Here is a 17,066-nt window from a genome sequence, read left to right as displayed (position 1 = left end):
GCTGCTTGGAAGCCCTATATAGGATTGCTATGAGTCGGAACTGATTCAACAGCACTTAACAGTAATACATGTACCGTAAGGTGAGAGATGTATTCCCTGTTTATCTATATACCCCAGTGCCCTGGAGTGAGTGATACATAGAACTCATTAAATGTTTCCCTCTTTACATTTATTAATTTATTCATTGGTTTAGTCTTTTTTTAACCTATAAATTATAAATATCAAGTTATTTGTTAGACATTAAATTATTATTTACTGTGAATATAAAGATGAATTTGTATTCATCCTGCCGTCCTTAAACTTCATTTTAGTCTTGTTTGGGATACAAAGAAATTAAATTTGTTATGGTGACCTTGAGATGCTAGCATGTAATAAGATACTCAAAGATTAAAGGAATTGAATGAAGAACCTGAGGGCATGTTTAATTTGAAGTGACAGGTACACAAAAGCACAGTTGTATTGTAGGCACAGCAATGTGCCTTGAGGACTTAGATAATAGAGCTAGAGATGTTAAAAACCATTTTGTAAACAGTAGAACACTAAAAAAATTATTAACTGTTGCTGTTACTATCTTGACAATAGTTAAACATAAGGAAAGGAAATTATTAGAGGGAGACAACTTACTTGCAGTATATGTATATATATATACACATATATATGAAAGCAGTATATAAAAGCTACAGGGTAACAAAATAATGCTGCTTTAAGTGTCATCGAGTCGGTTCTGACTTATAGTGACCTTGTATAGGGTTTCCGAGGAGCAGCTGGTGAGTTTGAACTGCTGACCTTTTGGTTCAAACCAACCTACAGAGCCATACCAGGACTCCTTAGTTTTTATTATATGATGCAATTGAAGATGGTCATTCTGTATTCTTTAAAGAGAAAAAAACAAAAATTGGAAACAATCCTGTATGTCCAGGAAAATGGTTCTAAAAATTATAAGTTGCTTTTTGAAGCAATGATTAAGAAGAATTACAGTATTTTAATAATATAGAAAAATACTCTTAAAATAAACTAATAAAATTGAATATACCATATGATTTCACACACATTCAAATAAGCATATAAAAAGAATACAAGAAAATATGTTAAATTATGCAGTCCCTGGGTATTTAGAATTATAGTTGTTTTTTCCCAGTTGGTTAAAGTGCATATATATAACTTCCATAAATAGAATTTTTTATGAGATATTTCACAAAAATGGCAAAAAAAAAAAAAAAAATGACCTGTGAATATAGAAAGAAGGCTTTTCATTGCAACAGTGAAAATTATTGAAGTTTTGTGCTTTTATGAATAGCAACAAAACATTGTCTAATATACTGCAGGAAGATGAACCCCTCAGGTTGTAAGACACTCAAAATACAACTGGGGAAGAACCGTCTCCTCAAAGTAGAGTTGACCTTATTGATGTGCATGAAACAAAGCTTTCAGGACCTTCATTTACTGATCTGACTCAAATTAAGAAGAAACAGCTGCAAACATCCATTAGTAATTGGAATGTAGAATGTATGAAGTATTAATCTTGGAAAACTGAAAGTCAAAAATGAAATGGAATGCTTGAAAATCCATATCCTAGGTAGTTGTTCTTGTTATTAAGTGCCGTCAAGTTGGTTCTGACCCATAGTGACCCTGCATAGGGTTTCCAAGGAGCAGCTGGTGAGCTTGAACTACCAACCTTGCGGTTCAAACGACTTTGCAGTCTGATGCATTAGCCCACAGTGGCATACCAGGACTCCATCCTAGGCAGTAGTGAGCTGAAATGGAAAGGTATTGGTTATTTTGAATCAGATAATCATACAGTTTTTCAGGCCAAGAATGACTAATGCAAGAGGAATAATGTTACATTTATCATTAAAAAGAACATTTCAAGATCTAGCTTTAAATACAGTGTTGTTTGTGGTAAAAGAATATCTATATACTTGCAAAGAAGACCAATTAATAACAACTGTTATTCAAACTCATGCGCCACTCACTATAGCTACTGATGAAGAAATTGAAGAATTCTGCCAACTTCTTCAGTCTGGAAATTTATCAAACATGCACTCAAAAATTATTGATAATTACTGGTGATTGGAAAAGTTGTAAACAAAGAGGAAGGACTGGTTGTTGCAAATAAGGTATTGGTTATAGAAATGGTATTGCAGTTAGCTTTATAGAATTTTGCAAAGCCAGTCACTTACTTATTCACCACAAAAAACAATTTTTCAACAACATAAACAGCGACTGTGCACATGGACCACACCAGATGGAATAGACAGGAATCAAATTGACTAATTCTGTGGGAATAGAAGTGACGCAGAAGCTCAATATCATCAGCCAGAACAAAGCCCAGGGGTCAACAGTGGAACAGACCATCAATTGCTCATATGCAGGTTCAAGCTGAAGCTGAAAACAACCTGAATTTAGAGATCATTTCAAGAACAGATTTGATGTATTGAACACCAGTGACTGAAGACTAAAGGATTTGTTGGATGGCATCAAGAACATCATATATGAAGAAAGCAAAAGGTCATTAAAAAGACAGGAAAGAAAGAAAAGACCAAAGTGGATGTCAGAAGATACTCAAACTTGTTTCTAAAGTGAATGGAAGAAATGGTGACGTAAAAGAGCTGAATAGAAATTTTCAAAGGACAGTTCAAGAAGGCAAAGTCAAGTATTATGAGATATGCCTAAGACCTGGATATAGAAAATCAAAAAGAAAGAACACAGTTAGCATTTCTCAAACTGAAAGAACTGAAGAAAAAAATCAAGCCTTATGTTACAATATTGGTGGTATGTAGTGGGTTATGTGTTGGGCTGCTGACTGCATGGTCAGTAGTTCTAATCCACTAGCTGCTCCTCTGGAGAAAGATGAGACTTTCTTCTCCGCTAAAGATTTACAGTCTCAGAAAACCTATACAGGGTCTCTGTGAGTCAGAATTGGTCAGACAGTACATGGACAAATTATTGAACAAATATTGAACAATGCAGGAAGCATCAAAAATAAGATGGAAGGACTACACAGAGTAACTGTACCAAAAAGAACTGGTAAACATCTAGTCACGTCAGGATGTAGCATATGATTGAGAACTGATGGTATTGAAGAAAGAAGTTCAAATTGCACTGAAGACATTAATAAAAAACCAGACTACAGGAATACCAATAGAAATGTATCAAAAAACCAATGCAGCTCTGAAAATACTCTATGGCAAGAAATTTGGAAGAGAGCTGTATAGTCAGCTGACTAGAGGAAATCCATATTTGTGCCCATTCCAAAGAAAGGTGTGGAAATTACTGAACAATAGCATTAATACCCAGGCAAGTTAAATTTTGCTGAAGACAATTCCAAAGTGGTTGTAGCTGTAGATTGACCGAAAGGTGTCAGAAATTCAAACCAGATTTAGAAGAGGACGTGGAACAAGAGATAATCATTGCTGACATCATATGGACCTTGGCTGAAAGCAGAGAATGCCGGAAAGATGTTTCCTTGTGTTTTATTGACTAAGCAGAAGCATTTGGTTTTGTGGATTATAACAAACTGTGGATAACGTTATACAGAATGGGAGTTTCAGAACGCTTAATTGTGCTCATGAAAAACCGGTACATAGACCAAGAGGCAGTCGTTTGAACATGTTGTTGTGGGTAAGTGCTGCTGAGGCAGTTCTGACTAATAGCAACCCTGTATAGGGTTTTTGTGATATGTCTGGTGAGTCTGATCCACCGACCTTGTGATTAGCAACAGTCTAATGCTTATCCTACAGCACCACACCAGGGTATATACTGTATGGTTAAATCAGAAAAGATGTGTGTTAGAGTTGTATCCTTTCACCATACTTACTCAATTTGTATGTTGAGCTAATAATCCAAAAAGCTGGAATATATGAACAAGAATGAGGCATCAGGATTGGAGGAAAACTTATTAACAACCTGTTATATGCAAATAACATTACTTGCTGAAAGTGAAAAAGACTTAGTGCACTTGCTGGTGAAGATCAAAGACTACAACATTCACTATGGATTACAGTAAAACAAAAATTCTCTCAAGTGGACCAACAACATCATGATGAATGAAGAAAAAATTGAAATTTTCAAGGATTTCATTTTACTTGGCTACATAATCAGTGCTCTTGGACGCAGCAGTCAAGAAATAAAACAATGTATTGCATTGGACAAATCTGCTGCACAGTAATCTCTTTAAGGTATTAAAGAGTGACTGTGTCACTGTTGAGGACTAAGGTGCAGCTGATCCAAACCATGGTATTTTCCAGTCACCTCATGCATGTAACAATGGGACCATGAATAAGGAAGACTCTAGAAGAATTGATGCATTTGAATTATGGTGTTGGTGAAGAATATTGAAAGTGTTGTGGACTGCCAGAATAACAAACAAATCTGTTCTAGAAGAGGTACAGCTAAAGTATGTCCCTTAGAAGAGAGGATGGTGAGACATCATCTCATGTACTTTGGACATGTTATCAGGAGGGAGCAGTAGTTTTGAAAGAACATCATTATCATGCTTGGTAAAGTAAAGGGTCATCAAAAAGAGGATGACTTCTTTCTTAGTTATCTAGTGCTACTATAGTGTCACAGCGTGGATAAAGCGTCCTGGTTTGGTCCTACTGTCCCTCCAAAGAATTAGTAGGACATAGGCACAATATGCACACAAAGGGAGCCAGACAGACAGAGGCCTAAACAAGCAAGAAAATTTAATAGGGAATAGCCAAAGCATAGATGTTCTCACAGAGAGGAGAATGGACTTCTACCTCACAAGTGAGAGAGGTCAGGCTTTTTCCTGCATTCTTTGTGGTTGATCTGTAGTTAGCTCCTTTCCCCTGTTCTAACTACTTAACAGTAGCAGAAATACAAATGTATTCCTTCACAGTTTAGGAGGATAGAAGTTCAAATTCAGAATGTCGGCTCTAGGGAAAGACTTTCTTTCTTTGTTGGCTCTGGCGAAAGGTCCTTGTCTCTTTTCACCATCAGTAGGCCCAACATTCCTTGTATCTTGGCCCTAACCTTCCCCTGGATGTAGGAGCTTCACAGTGCAGGGGCCCCAGGTCCAGAGGACATACTCCATTCCCAGCTCTTCTTTCTTGCGTGTAGTAGGTCCTTCCTTTTGTGGTCACTTGTTAGGGTGCTATAAGACATGACAGTGTTTCATTCTGTGTAAATCACTCTAAGTCAGAACTGACCTGAGGCACCTAGCAAGAAATACATTTCCTTACAATTTTCTCTCAGCAGTTAGGTGAGTGGTGTATAATTAGGTGTGTCCGCTCTCACCATCATGGTGTTTTAAAAAATAATAATATGGCTTTCTTCTGTCCTCAGAGAATCTAACTAAGCAGATCAAGAGTAGTGTCAACATCCTTACTTTTTAAAAGTTCTACCACCACCAATTATTAAATTAATTCTTATTCATGGTGACGCCATGTGTGTCATAGTACAGCTGTGTTCTGCAAGGTTTTCAATGGCTGATATCTTGGAAGTGGCTCACTAGGGCCTTCTTCTGAGGCACATCTGGGTGAACTTGAACCTCTAACCTTTCAGTTAGCAGCCGACTGTGCTAACCATTTGCATCAACCAGGGAATCCACAGTTTACTTAAATATGCAGCCCAGTTGTGAACAGTATCTATAAGCAGATGCCGTTTTGTATGATACTTAGCATGCACTCATTAGTAGCAAATAGCATCTCTACTAAAATTTTCAAGTCTTCACTTGCACGTAGTTATTAAGGTTATGATGCAAGCAGCGTATTTTAGAAAACAAACCTAAATGTAGCTACTGTACATTTTTTAAAAATTAGTTGGAAGAAAATTTCTATGTTCTAATTCATTATGTTTTGGGTTTTATCTTTTTCTTCTAGTGAATGGAGTGCCATCGAAAAAGAAATGGGTGATGGACTACAGAGTGCTGGTCACCATATGGATGTGTAAGTGCCTGGATTATTAAATCTAAAACCTGATGTGTGGAATTTGTTGTTGTTGTTATGTGCCATTGAGTCAGTTCTGACCCATAGCGACCCTGTACAAGGTTTCCGAGGCTGTAAGCTTTTACGGGAGCAGAAAATCTCATCTTTCTCCCACAGAACAGCTGGTAGTTTCGAACTGCTGACCTTGCGGTTCGCAGCCCTATTCGTAACCACTACGCTACTACAATATTGATAACTCTGCCATACTTGTAGAAAGAAGCATGGGTCAATTTCAAGACTTATTCACAATAGAAGTTCTCATTAAATGAGGCTTAAAAGGGACTTTCCTCCATCTAAAACTTATAGCTAATATTGTTCTTGTTGTTAGTGCCGTTGAGTCAGTTCCAAATCAGAGTGACTCTGTATAGGGTTTCTAAGGCTGCACATCTCTGTAGGAGCAGAAAGCTACCTATTTCTCCCACTGAGCCACTGGTGGGCTCAAGCCAGCCTTGTGGTTCACAGTCTAGTATTTACCTTACAAAGCTACCATGGCCCCAATATTGTATTTAATAGTAAAGTATTATGTTTGTCCTAAAGTTTAAGACCAATGCAAGCTTGTCTGCTCTCCCCACTTCTATTTAAAGAGAGTATCAGAGGTTCTAGTCAGTACAATGAAGCAAGAAAATTATAAACACATAAATATTAGGGAAAAAGTAAACTATTAGTAGTTGACAGGGTCATTTACATATCAAATCATAAAAAATTACCAAAATACTACAGAACTAACAAATTTAAGATGGTAAGATACAATGTTAATATATAAAATTTAAAACCAGTATCTAGAATAGCATCAAAAGCAGAATTATTAGGGATTAACTTAATGAAAGATTTGAGAAACCTCTATTCTAAAAGCTATATAAAACATTTCTAAGAGTCAAAGTCTTGATGACCAGAGCTTGACTGGAGAAAGATAAGGAAATTTGGTAAAGGAAACAAGTGTAAATTGCTACAAATTGGTGAACTTGACCTATATTTATGAATGTAATAGCTCAAAATAGCAACCAAGAGTGAAGGAATCATCACATCAAGTATCAGTCCTATCCCCTCTGTATACAGGGTAGATATGTAAGGATGGGCAACTTAGACATTGGCTACCGAAAATGAGGGGGTGGTAAAGGCACGAAGTGACTGGCTTACAAATTTTCAAGAGGGAGTTTAGTTTCAGATTGTGCAAGGGAAGGTAAATTCCCCACTGAATAGTTTTTATCTTATCTAGATGGATCTGGTGAAATGAGATGAGGATAGAATTCTTTTGATTCAATAGTGAATAATTATTACCATGACTAATTGCAATTGCACAACTGTAAAGGTACAAATTTGTAACATAAAGAGGGGATCAGTTCATCTTACATTCCAGGAACAGAGGACCCTAGTACCATGAAGAGAGAAGAGCATGAGTGGCAATGGGACCCTAATCAGAGAAGCAGGGACACCAGAGATGGAGGCACAAGATGAGGACATGGAGAGAGGGAGCAGCTGAGGACTCTTACCTAGACTCATGGAAAGAGAGGGACTGGATGCTGGTGGTCAGGAGGCAGGCTTGCAGAATGTGCCCTTTGGTTGTTTAAATTAGTATATATTCCTGAGTGTTTTCAGTGTACATCAAAACAAACCAGTAACAGAGGGAATAGAAGCAAATAATGTTAAAATGATGATGCGTGGAAGGAATTATAATCATTGCAGTAAGACAAAATACAATAGGATGAGTGCAAAACTGATGTTCTCCCATGTAAATTATCACTCAGTTCACAATAAAAGCTTTAAAACAATATAAAACATTTCTAAGAGAAATTAAATAAGATGTAAATTAGTGGAGACATAAAATATGTTCACGCATCGGAAGATTCAACATTGTTTTGATGGATGTTCTCCTAAAATTGACTGTAGAATCAATGTAGTTCCAATCAAAATTCCTGTAGACTTTTAAAAAAAGAGAAATAGGTAAACTGATTCTGTACAATTTACATGGAAACATAAAGAACCTTGAATAACTAAAGCAAACTTGGTGGGGGAAGCCTGACTTCAAGTCATACCATATAAAATGCTGTATGTATGTAATAGTGATCAAGATAAACAGAATAATAGAATATAATAGAGTCAAGAAATAGACTCATACTTCATAGTTTATTTTTACACAGATGACATGCACATTCTACATTTGTCAACCTTGTCATCCATCTCCCCACTGTGAGGTATTTTCATAAGCACAGTTTGCCACATTTTTTTTTTACACAAATGTAAAATGTGCACCTTATTTGCATTAAAAAAATACTCTTGTCCATTTCAACAAATGTTGCTGGAATGAGTTTGAATCTATACTGAAAAAAAGGAACTTCAACCCTGTTATCACACCTTCTGGAAAACAGTTTAAGCTAGATTATATACCTAAGTATAAAATCTAAAATTACAGTTTTTAGTAGGAAATACAACAGACTGTTACTGAGACCTTGGAGTAAGCACACTTTTTTTAAGGAGATACAAAAATATAAACAGAAACATAAAAGAAAAAAATGATAAGCTGCTCTCCATTGGATTTAAGTATTTCTACTTATGGAAAGTCACTGCTCAGATAATGAAGAGGCATGTCACAGATTGAGCACTAACATTTCCAACATGTACAAGGGGGGTTCAGAAAGTTCATGGAAAAATGGAGTAGAAACATAAAGGAATTTTCTCACAGACTTTTTTAAGACCCTCCCCCCCATATATCTCACAAAGAACTTGTAATTGTATGTATAAAGAACCTCTACACCTTTATAATTAAAAGACAAAGATCCCATTAAAAATAGGGCAAAAAAAGATATATGAATGGCCAATAAGCAATGTAAGGGTGCATGTTCAATATCACCATTTATCAAAGTTAGATCATAACAAGATTAATATTTCACAGATAGTAGAGTGAGTAAATTTAAAAAGACTTAACAGTAAACGAGAATATGGATCAACTGAAAAACTCAACATTGCTGGTGACAGTGTAAATGGAGTCACTACTGTGAGAAACTATTTGGTAACGTCTTCTAAAGTAAACATACACCACCAGCATTATGCTCTGACATTCATCCAATAGAAATGAAAATATATAACAGAAAATAAAACAAACAAGCAAGCAAACAAACTTGTACACGATTGTGTATGCAGTTTTATTTATAGTTAATCCAAAGTGAAAACATCTTAATATCTTACCAATAACAGAATGCATAAACGAATAAACAAATAGTGGGCATGTTCATATCATTCCCAGCCACCAGTCGGGATCAGCTGCTGATAGACACACACAAAAAAAGGATCAGTCTTGAAAAATGTTGAGTAAAGTAGTAGTCAGCCACAAAAGATTCCATTATGTATAATTCCATTTCTATGATGTCTAAGAACAGACAAAACTAATCTATAGTGATAGAAACCAAAGACGTCTCCTGAGAGGAGTGACTGGAAGAGGAGAGGAGGGAACTTTATGAAGAACTGCTGCTGTTAGGTCTGTATCACAACTTGTTTCAGGTAGTGCACGACATCAACTTCATACTAAAGATCTGTGCATTTCACTGTGGTTAATTTTTACCTCTATAAATAGTTTTTAAGTTAAGATAGCCATTGAACATTATATGTTCTGTAAACATGTATCAAATGCCTGTTATATCAAGTGCATATCATTATATAAATGTTAACCCACAGACTAATGATCACAATTGCTATCTAAAGTGGGAACTAGTCTGCGTTTTGGGAACAAAATAGAAGTTGGATCCATGTTTTGTGCCAAACTGTAGTTATATCCAGATGACTTAAAGATGTATAAAAATGAAGTCATAAAAGTACCAGGGAATGAAATGGTAAATTAAAAAAATAAGGAATAGGAAAGGGCTGCCTGAGCATGACACACATTTCAGAGGCCACCAAAGCAAGGCAAACATTTCCTATGGAGAAATCACATAAACAAAGTGCTCTTAGAGGGCTCTTAGTCTTTACCTGTCTGACACAAGAATCCCCTTGACAGCAGCTATGCCATGTAATCGTTCAGCCTGCCTTTGGAGATCGAACCCTTAGGATAGGGAGCATGTCTGAGAAGGAACAGAATAGAATTGGTACAGAATTCCATAGTTAATAGCAGTAGTTGTTGTTGTTGTGTGCCATGGAGTCGATTCCAACTCATAGTGATCCTGTACAGGGTTTCCGAGGCTGTAAATCTTTACGTGAGCAGAAAGCCTCCTCTTTCTCCCGTGGAACAGCTGGTAGTTTTGAACTGCTGACCGTGAGATTAGCAGCCTGATTCGTAACCACTACGCTACAATAGCAGTAGATCAAGGAGCAAATCATAATGTCCAGTACCGTATTATTTTCTGTTTTTCCACCTAGTGATTCAGACCTGTGAGCATATTCTGGAAAAGCCTTTGGAGCCATTTTAAGTTTAAGATTGATTTAGATAGATACAGATTGAGTTAGAAAGATGCATGCTACTTAAATCAAGGAGGAAAGCAAGGGTAGCAGTCAGTAGTGATTGAATTAGCAAGCAGGTGTAAATTTATAGATTTAGTAATGTATCATACTCAGCATTTGTTTCTTTATTCCACTACTAACTTTTCTTGCTCTATTCTAGTATGTCTTTCTTCAAATGGGTGATCAGAATGCATATTAATTGTATTCTAGCATGGTAGTGTATGGTTTTATATAGAAAGTTGAAATTATGAATGCTATTTTATCTTACAAAGGAGTATTCCTGTAGACAGTATCCAGAATGTTGTGGATTATTTTGGCCCCAGCAACATACTGGACTGTTTACTGTGACTCTTGTATTCTTTTGTTAACAGCTAGCTTTTACCCAGGAAGACTTTCAGCCAATATGGGGGTGGGTTTTTTTGTTTTGTTTTTAAATCTAACACCTACTTTTCATTAGATCATATATTCAAGACACCTGCTGTTTTTTCAGGTAGCTGCTTTAACCCTGAGAATTCTTCCTACATTCTGTTGGCTTAACATTTCATTATCTCTAATAATTTAGAATCATCCCATCTAGTTAATTAATTAAAATGTTAATTATTCTCAGCACTGATACCTGTAAATCTGTTCTTTATCCTTCTCTGCTCAAGGATGTTTCAGTGTTCTCCGTGTTTCCATCCTTATGCCACCAGACCTGTGATTTGTCGTTTTTAGCAATGTTTTCTTAGCATTTACTCTTCCAGAATACTGAATTTATGAGCCAGTGGCAGGTTTTTCTGCTCTCCCAAGGTTGGTGGTTCAAGCTTACCAGCTGCTCCTTTGAAACCGTATACAGGGTCTCTGTGGATCGGAACCAACTTGAGGGCACTTAACAACAGTGATTCTCAAGACGTGTCAGTGTTTAACATAACACATAGAAGAAATTGCACACGCTGACAGATGAAAATTTGTAATTACAGTTTGTAATTTATGTTGTTGTTGTTAAGTGCCGTCGAGTCGGTTCCGACCCATAGCGACCCTGTACAGGGTTTCCAGGGGTATAAATCTTTACGGGAGTAGAAAGCCTCATCTTTCTCCTGCGGAGCGGCTGGTAATTTATAGTCCTCTGTAAATCCTGGTGTGGCACTGTAGGTAAGCACTGAACTGTTACCCCAAGGCCAGTGGTTCAAACACACCAGCCACTCCTTGGAAACCCTATATAGGGTCATTATGAGTCAGAATCAACTTGATGACACTTAACAACAACAACCACCTAAATCCTGCAGTCTAAAGTTGTGCTGGGGCTCCATAAGATAAGCACTGGACATATCACAAGGTAAGCGCAGGGTCAGCAGCGTGAGCTTACCAGCTGCTCCTTGGGAGAAAGATGAGGCTTTCTGCTCCCACAAAGATTTGAACCCTCGGAAACACTATACAGGGTTGATAGGAGTCGGACAGCATTTAACAATTCCTTGTCTTTATAAATGAACCTAAGTATTTTTATAACCTCAGCAAACTGTTTACTTGTTTATAAAAAGCAGGCCTGGAGACAAAAAGCATATGTTGTTGTTGTTATGTGCCGTGGAGTCAGTTCCAACTCAACAGCGACCCTGTACAGGGTTTCCGAGGCTGTAAATCTTTACGGGAGCAGAAAGCCTCATTCTTCTGTGGAACGGCTGGTATATTTTTCTTTCATTCCTATGCAAAGGAATCGGAATGAATTAGAAAGAGGATGCCTTTAGACGTAATGTTCCCAGGTCCTTAAGGAATTTGCAGTGTGTTCAGAGAAATAAAATGATACACACAACACTGTTGTTGTTGTTGTTGTTGTTGTTAAGTGACATCGAGTAGGTTCCGACCCATAGCGACTCTGTAACAGGGTTTCCAAGGGTGTAAATCTTTACGGGAGTAGAAAGCCGTATCTTTCTCCCACGGAGTGGCTGGTAGTTTCGAACCGCTGACCTTATGGTTCACAGCCCGATTCGTAACCACTAAAATTTAAATTCATAACTGTTAATAAGAAATTAGAAGTAGAGTGAAGAGTAAAGATTAAAATAGTCTGAGAAAGTTTCACAGAGGTGCTAATACGTGTGCTGGAGAAGTAGTGTGCTACAGAAGTAGTGTGGCAAGCAGCCACATTTCCCTGTAGGTGACAATGAGGGGGCTGCCCTGATCGAAGCAGAAATCGCTATTGAAAATTCATATAAAGGAAGGCGTCTAGAATCTTCTACAGACTATATTTACCCTACTTTTCCTTTTATAAGTTTTTAACATTGCTATAAATAGTAGCTACCAGAAACATAGGTGCATCAATTATATTCTTCTATTAAACTTCTGTTCTCCCTAGATTTTTTAGTGTTTTTATTAGTATCTTTAAATAAAAATGTTATTCTTAGAGTTCTTTTTTTATCTACCTGTAAGGAAGACCGTTTTTCTGTTTGTTTCATTGTTAATTTTAAATCATTGCTGACTACAACTTTCTGATAAATTCAATAAAATTTCCATGGTAATTGAACAGTGTTGTAAATGTTACTGAGGGCTTATTTTACTTTCAATACATGGGCCATGCTGTGGATAGTACTTTTATAGAACACTAACATGGTATGGCGCTGTGGGTTAATGTGCCAGACTGCAAAGCCGTTTGAACTGCAAGGTCGGCGGTTCAAGCTCACCAGCTGTTATGTGTCGGAACCAACTCGACAGCACTTAATAACAACAACAATGCTTATTGTCCCAGAGAAAGTTACTTTGTGTGATCCTGTTTTTAAACAGGTATGCATCTTCTATTGATGATATTTTAGAAGATGAAGAACATTATGCAGATCAGTTAAAAGAGTATCTCTTTTATGCGGAAGCATTGAGGTAAGTATCACCAAAGTTCTAGAGTCTGCCCTGTGGCTGGTCACCACTCTGTTCATGTGCTTCTGTGAAATACAAATAGTACGATTTCTTTTCTTTTTGATCAGTTCACTCACTCAGGTACTTAGTGAGGCTTCTGTGTATTGCAGTGTGCTGGACATAGAAATTTAAGTGACACTCTGCCCTCTGTAGCATATTTGTAAGATCTGCCAGTCTCAGGCATCAAGCCCATTGTACTTTCTGCCTTTTTTCATTTTGAAGACTGGAAGCAAAATACAGATTGTGTCCACTTCTGTCTGCTGTATCTTGCCATTCCTGTATGCAATTTTTTTTTTAATCACATGTCTTCTTAGTACGAGTGTAAAATTCATATAGTGTCAGGAACTTTGTATCTCCTACAGAGCCAATTAGAATTCTCTAATACATAATTCTGTTTGATGATGAAAAAGTTAATACATTTTTTTCTGTCCAATTAAAAAAAAAAAAAAAGAATCATTTTCTTCCAATATGTGACTTTTGGTCCTAGTTCCCTTAGGTCAGCTTTTCAATCAGTTTGGAATAGGTATAAGAATTCTGTTAGTAAGTCAACAAGAGCAATATTGTTTTAGCTATTTAGTAAAAACATTTGTGCACACTGTTAGCCTTTCTCCTTCTAGAGCTTTGAGTAGTGAGAAGCTTTGTCAGGTGTTTTAAAGTCACCAAGCAAAGAAAGCTGCTGTTCCCAGTGGAATCCTGTGCAGCTCTTAAACATAAGTTTTAAGAAAGTGAATGTGTAAAACGTCATATATAGTTGAGTGAGAGTTGGGGTATGTGGATATGTGATTTGTAAATGTCTAGTTAGAGTCTTGAAGGATACCAACTAGTAATAGATTATGTCTGGAAAGTGGGATTAGGGGAAAGAAAAGGTTCTTGAAATTTTTAATTTGTGTATTTCTGTGTTAGAATCTTTTTTTCACAGTGAGCATCAGCTAGTTATATAATAAAAATGAATCGCCACTTCTAAATAAAGAACATTTTGAAACATTTATTTCAACAAATAGTCCCGAGATTACAGCATTAGTTCCTGTGTTTAAACAAATTTACATGTGATAATGATGTATAGGTGCATATTTTTTTAATGTTGTAGGTATGTAGAAAATAGCCTTTTGAAGTGTAAAGTGAATGTTCTTCCCCTCTTCCTCCTTAATTTAATTTGTATAGATGCATGTTTAAAGAAAAACTGAACAGTTAAGTGGCAACACATTGTTTTCCTCCCTAGGGCTGTGTGTCGGAAACATGAACTTATGCAGTATGATTTGGAGATGGCTGCTCAGGACTTAGCATCCAAGAAGCAGCAATGTGAGGAGTTGGCAACTGGGGTGAGTAGTTTTCCATTTAGGCCTCCAGGTCTCTGGTGTTAAAATAAACCTTAGGTGGAATGAGATGCAGCTGTAATGCTTAAGATGCGAGTAGCTTTAAAGAGACATGTTTTGTGATAGGCTTTCTAATTCTTCTGGTTGTGATCTTTGTGTAAAAAGATAAGCTGTTAAAACCTTGTACCATATAGGCTGTTCTTGGGTTACACTTACAGACACCTCCTAGGAGTCCTGGTGTGGCACTGTGGGATAATGCATTGGACCTCAAGGTCAATTTGAACCTGGTCGGCAGTTCAAGCTCACCAGCTGCTCCTGGGAAACCCTACACAGGGTCACTATGAGTCAGAACCTACTCTATGGCACTTAACACTTGCCCTGTAACTTTATGTAAATTTGCCCTCATTTTGAAATGATTGAACCAACAAAGACAAATTCTTCATCAGAATCACCTTCACTTGCTGCATATGCAGCTTTTAAATCATTGGAAAGGCTTCCAGAAATAAGGCTAAATAAGAACTGTATGTACTTGTTGTGCCAACTTTCATACACATTCTTAAGACATGGTATGAAATGACCTTGCTTGTAACTTGGGGACTGCCTGTATAATATTGTAAGAAATTTTGCCAACATTGCTTTGTGTAATGAATGCTATCTAATTTCTGATTATGCCTAAGTGAAAAACATTATTCTTTGGTATTGAAATAATAAGTCTTGTCAGGTTTAATTTGCAAAGTATTTTATAAAAGATTTTGTTTACCTTGAAAACGCCTTTGCCAGTTAGATCAGTGCATCTCCCCTAATAAGGAGTTTTTAGTGTGCTTTTATTCTTCAATGCTTATAGTGAGTTCAGGAGAAGAAAATTCCACATCTTACTGCATAAAGACTTGGAGCTTTTGAAAATCAGCTTTACGCTCTCCAGTTCCTCCATTGGAGTAAGTGAGCTGCCCTGGAAAGAACACACATTCCAGAATAGTAAAGACAATACCACCGCATATTAATCTATCACTTCATAAAACGTGCTTTAGTCGTCTTGGGGGACAACCTAGCAAATTACCGTAACATTCACAAAGATAATGTTCTGTACCCTAGTTTGGTGAGGAGTGTCAGGATTTCTAAAATCATGGGCAGCGTCTAAGATACAACTGTTGATCTGTATTTGTACAAAGCAAAAGACAAATAAGAAAAATAAAAACTCAAAAAAGAAACTAAATCCACAGGACTAATAACCTACACAATCCACAGCCTCTGACTAACCTGAGAGACCAGAAGAGCTTGAATGTGCCCACTACCACTACTGACCTCTCAGATCAGGAACACAGTAGAACTCAGAATGGGAGACTAATGTAGAAAAAAAAAATCCCTAAAAAAGGTTAGACCTATTGGACTGATTGTTGTTGTTATTAAGTGCCGTCAAGTTGATTCCAACCTTTTGTCAGAGTTTCCAAGAAGCAGCTTGTGAGCTTGAACCACCAATTTTATGGTTCAGACTGACTTTGCAGTTCAGCACATTAACCCACAGTGCCATCGATGGCACAGTGTTGTTAAGTGCCATCGAGTCAATTCCAACCCATAGTGACCCTGTATAGGGTTTTCAAGGAGCAGCCGGTGAGCTTGAACCACTGACCTTGCAATTCAAATGACTTGGCAGTCTGACGCATTAGCCCACAGAGCCACACCACAGAGACTGTAAAAACCCCTGAGACTATCGCCCTAAAATACCCTTTGAACTTGGCATTGAAGCTACCCTTAGAAATCACCTTTCAGCCAAATAATAGATTGGCTTATAGAATAGACAGTATCACCCATAAGTAATGGGCTCCCTTACACAATCAACTATATAAGATCAAACAGTAAACATTTACCCAGAAGCAAAGCTAGGAGGTCAAGGATGGAAAAAAAAGCTAGATCAATGGAAAGAGAACAAACAGAATGAAAGTATGAGGAGGCGACACAAAGTTCATGTAAAATGGAATTAAAAGATAATGGGATTTTTTTTCCACAAACATTTTGAAGCCCTTTTATAATAAGAATGCTGACGCATTGTGAAAATTATCACCAATGGCACAGAACAATTTGTATAAAAATTGTTATATGGAAACCTAATTTGCTGTGTAAACTTTCACCTGAAACACAATAAAATATTTTTCAAAAAGAAAAGTGCCTTAGGGGAAAACAGGAAGTCTTATTGTTACTTTTTAAAGGGCACTGAGTTTCTATTAGGGTGATGACAGTAATTTGGAAATGAATAGTGGTGATGGTTGCAATTTTGGGTGAGTATAATTAATGTCCCTGAATTAAATATGTAAAAATAAATGAAATGGCAGATATTTTGGTATATGTGTTTGAACACAATAAAAATTTTAACTGCCTTTTTCATAGTGTACCCACTTGCTGTATCTGTGAAGTTATTGATGTATCTTGGGAAAGACAGCCATAAAACATATTTAGACTAGTCTCTGTTTTATTTTAAAACTCAGAGAAAACTCCCAGGCCCTAT

At 36.9% G+C, this 17,066-nt stretch overlaps 1 protein-coding gene across 1 annotated transcript in view; it reads left to right on the top strand.

The window, feature by feature from the left end:
• Positions 1-17,066, top strand: part of SNX4 (sorting nexin 4) — a 114,492-nt gene that overhangs the window by 86,544 nt on the left and 10,882 nt on the right. Inside the window, exons 9-11 of the mRNA XM_006869374.1 lie at positions 5,844-5,909; positions 13,128-13,217; positions 14,473-14,572. Of these exons, the coding sequence (XP_006869436.1) occupies positions 5,844-5,909; positions 13,128-13,217; positions 14,473-14,572 (256 nt within the window). The remainder of the gene's footprint in view (positions 1-5,843; positions 5,910-13,127; positions 13,218-14,472; positions 14,573-17,066) is intronic.

Source organism: Chrysochloris asiatica, unplaced genomic scaffold, assembly GCF_000296735.1.
Source record: "Chrysochloris asiatica unplaced genomic scaffold, ChrAsi1.0 scaffold00130, whole genome shotgun sequence".
Taxonomy (NCBI): Eukaryota; Metazoa; Chordata; class Mammalia; order Afrosoricida; family Chrysochloridae; genus Chrysochloris; species Chrysochloris asiatica.
Note: the sequence above shows the minus strand (reverse complement) of the source record. Positions and strands in the feature narration are given on the sequence as shown.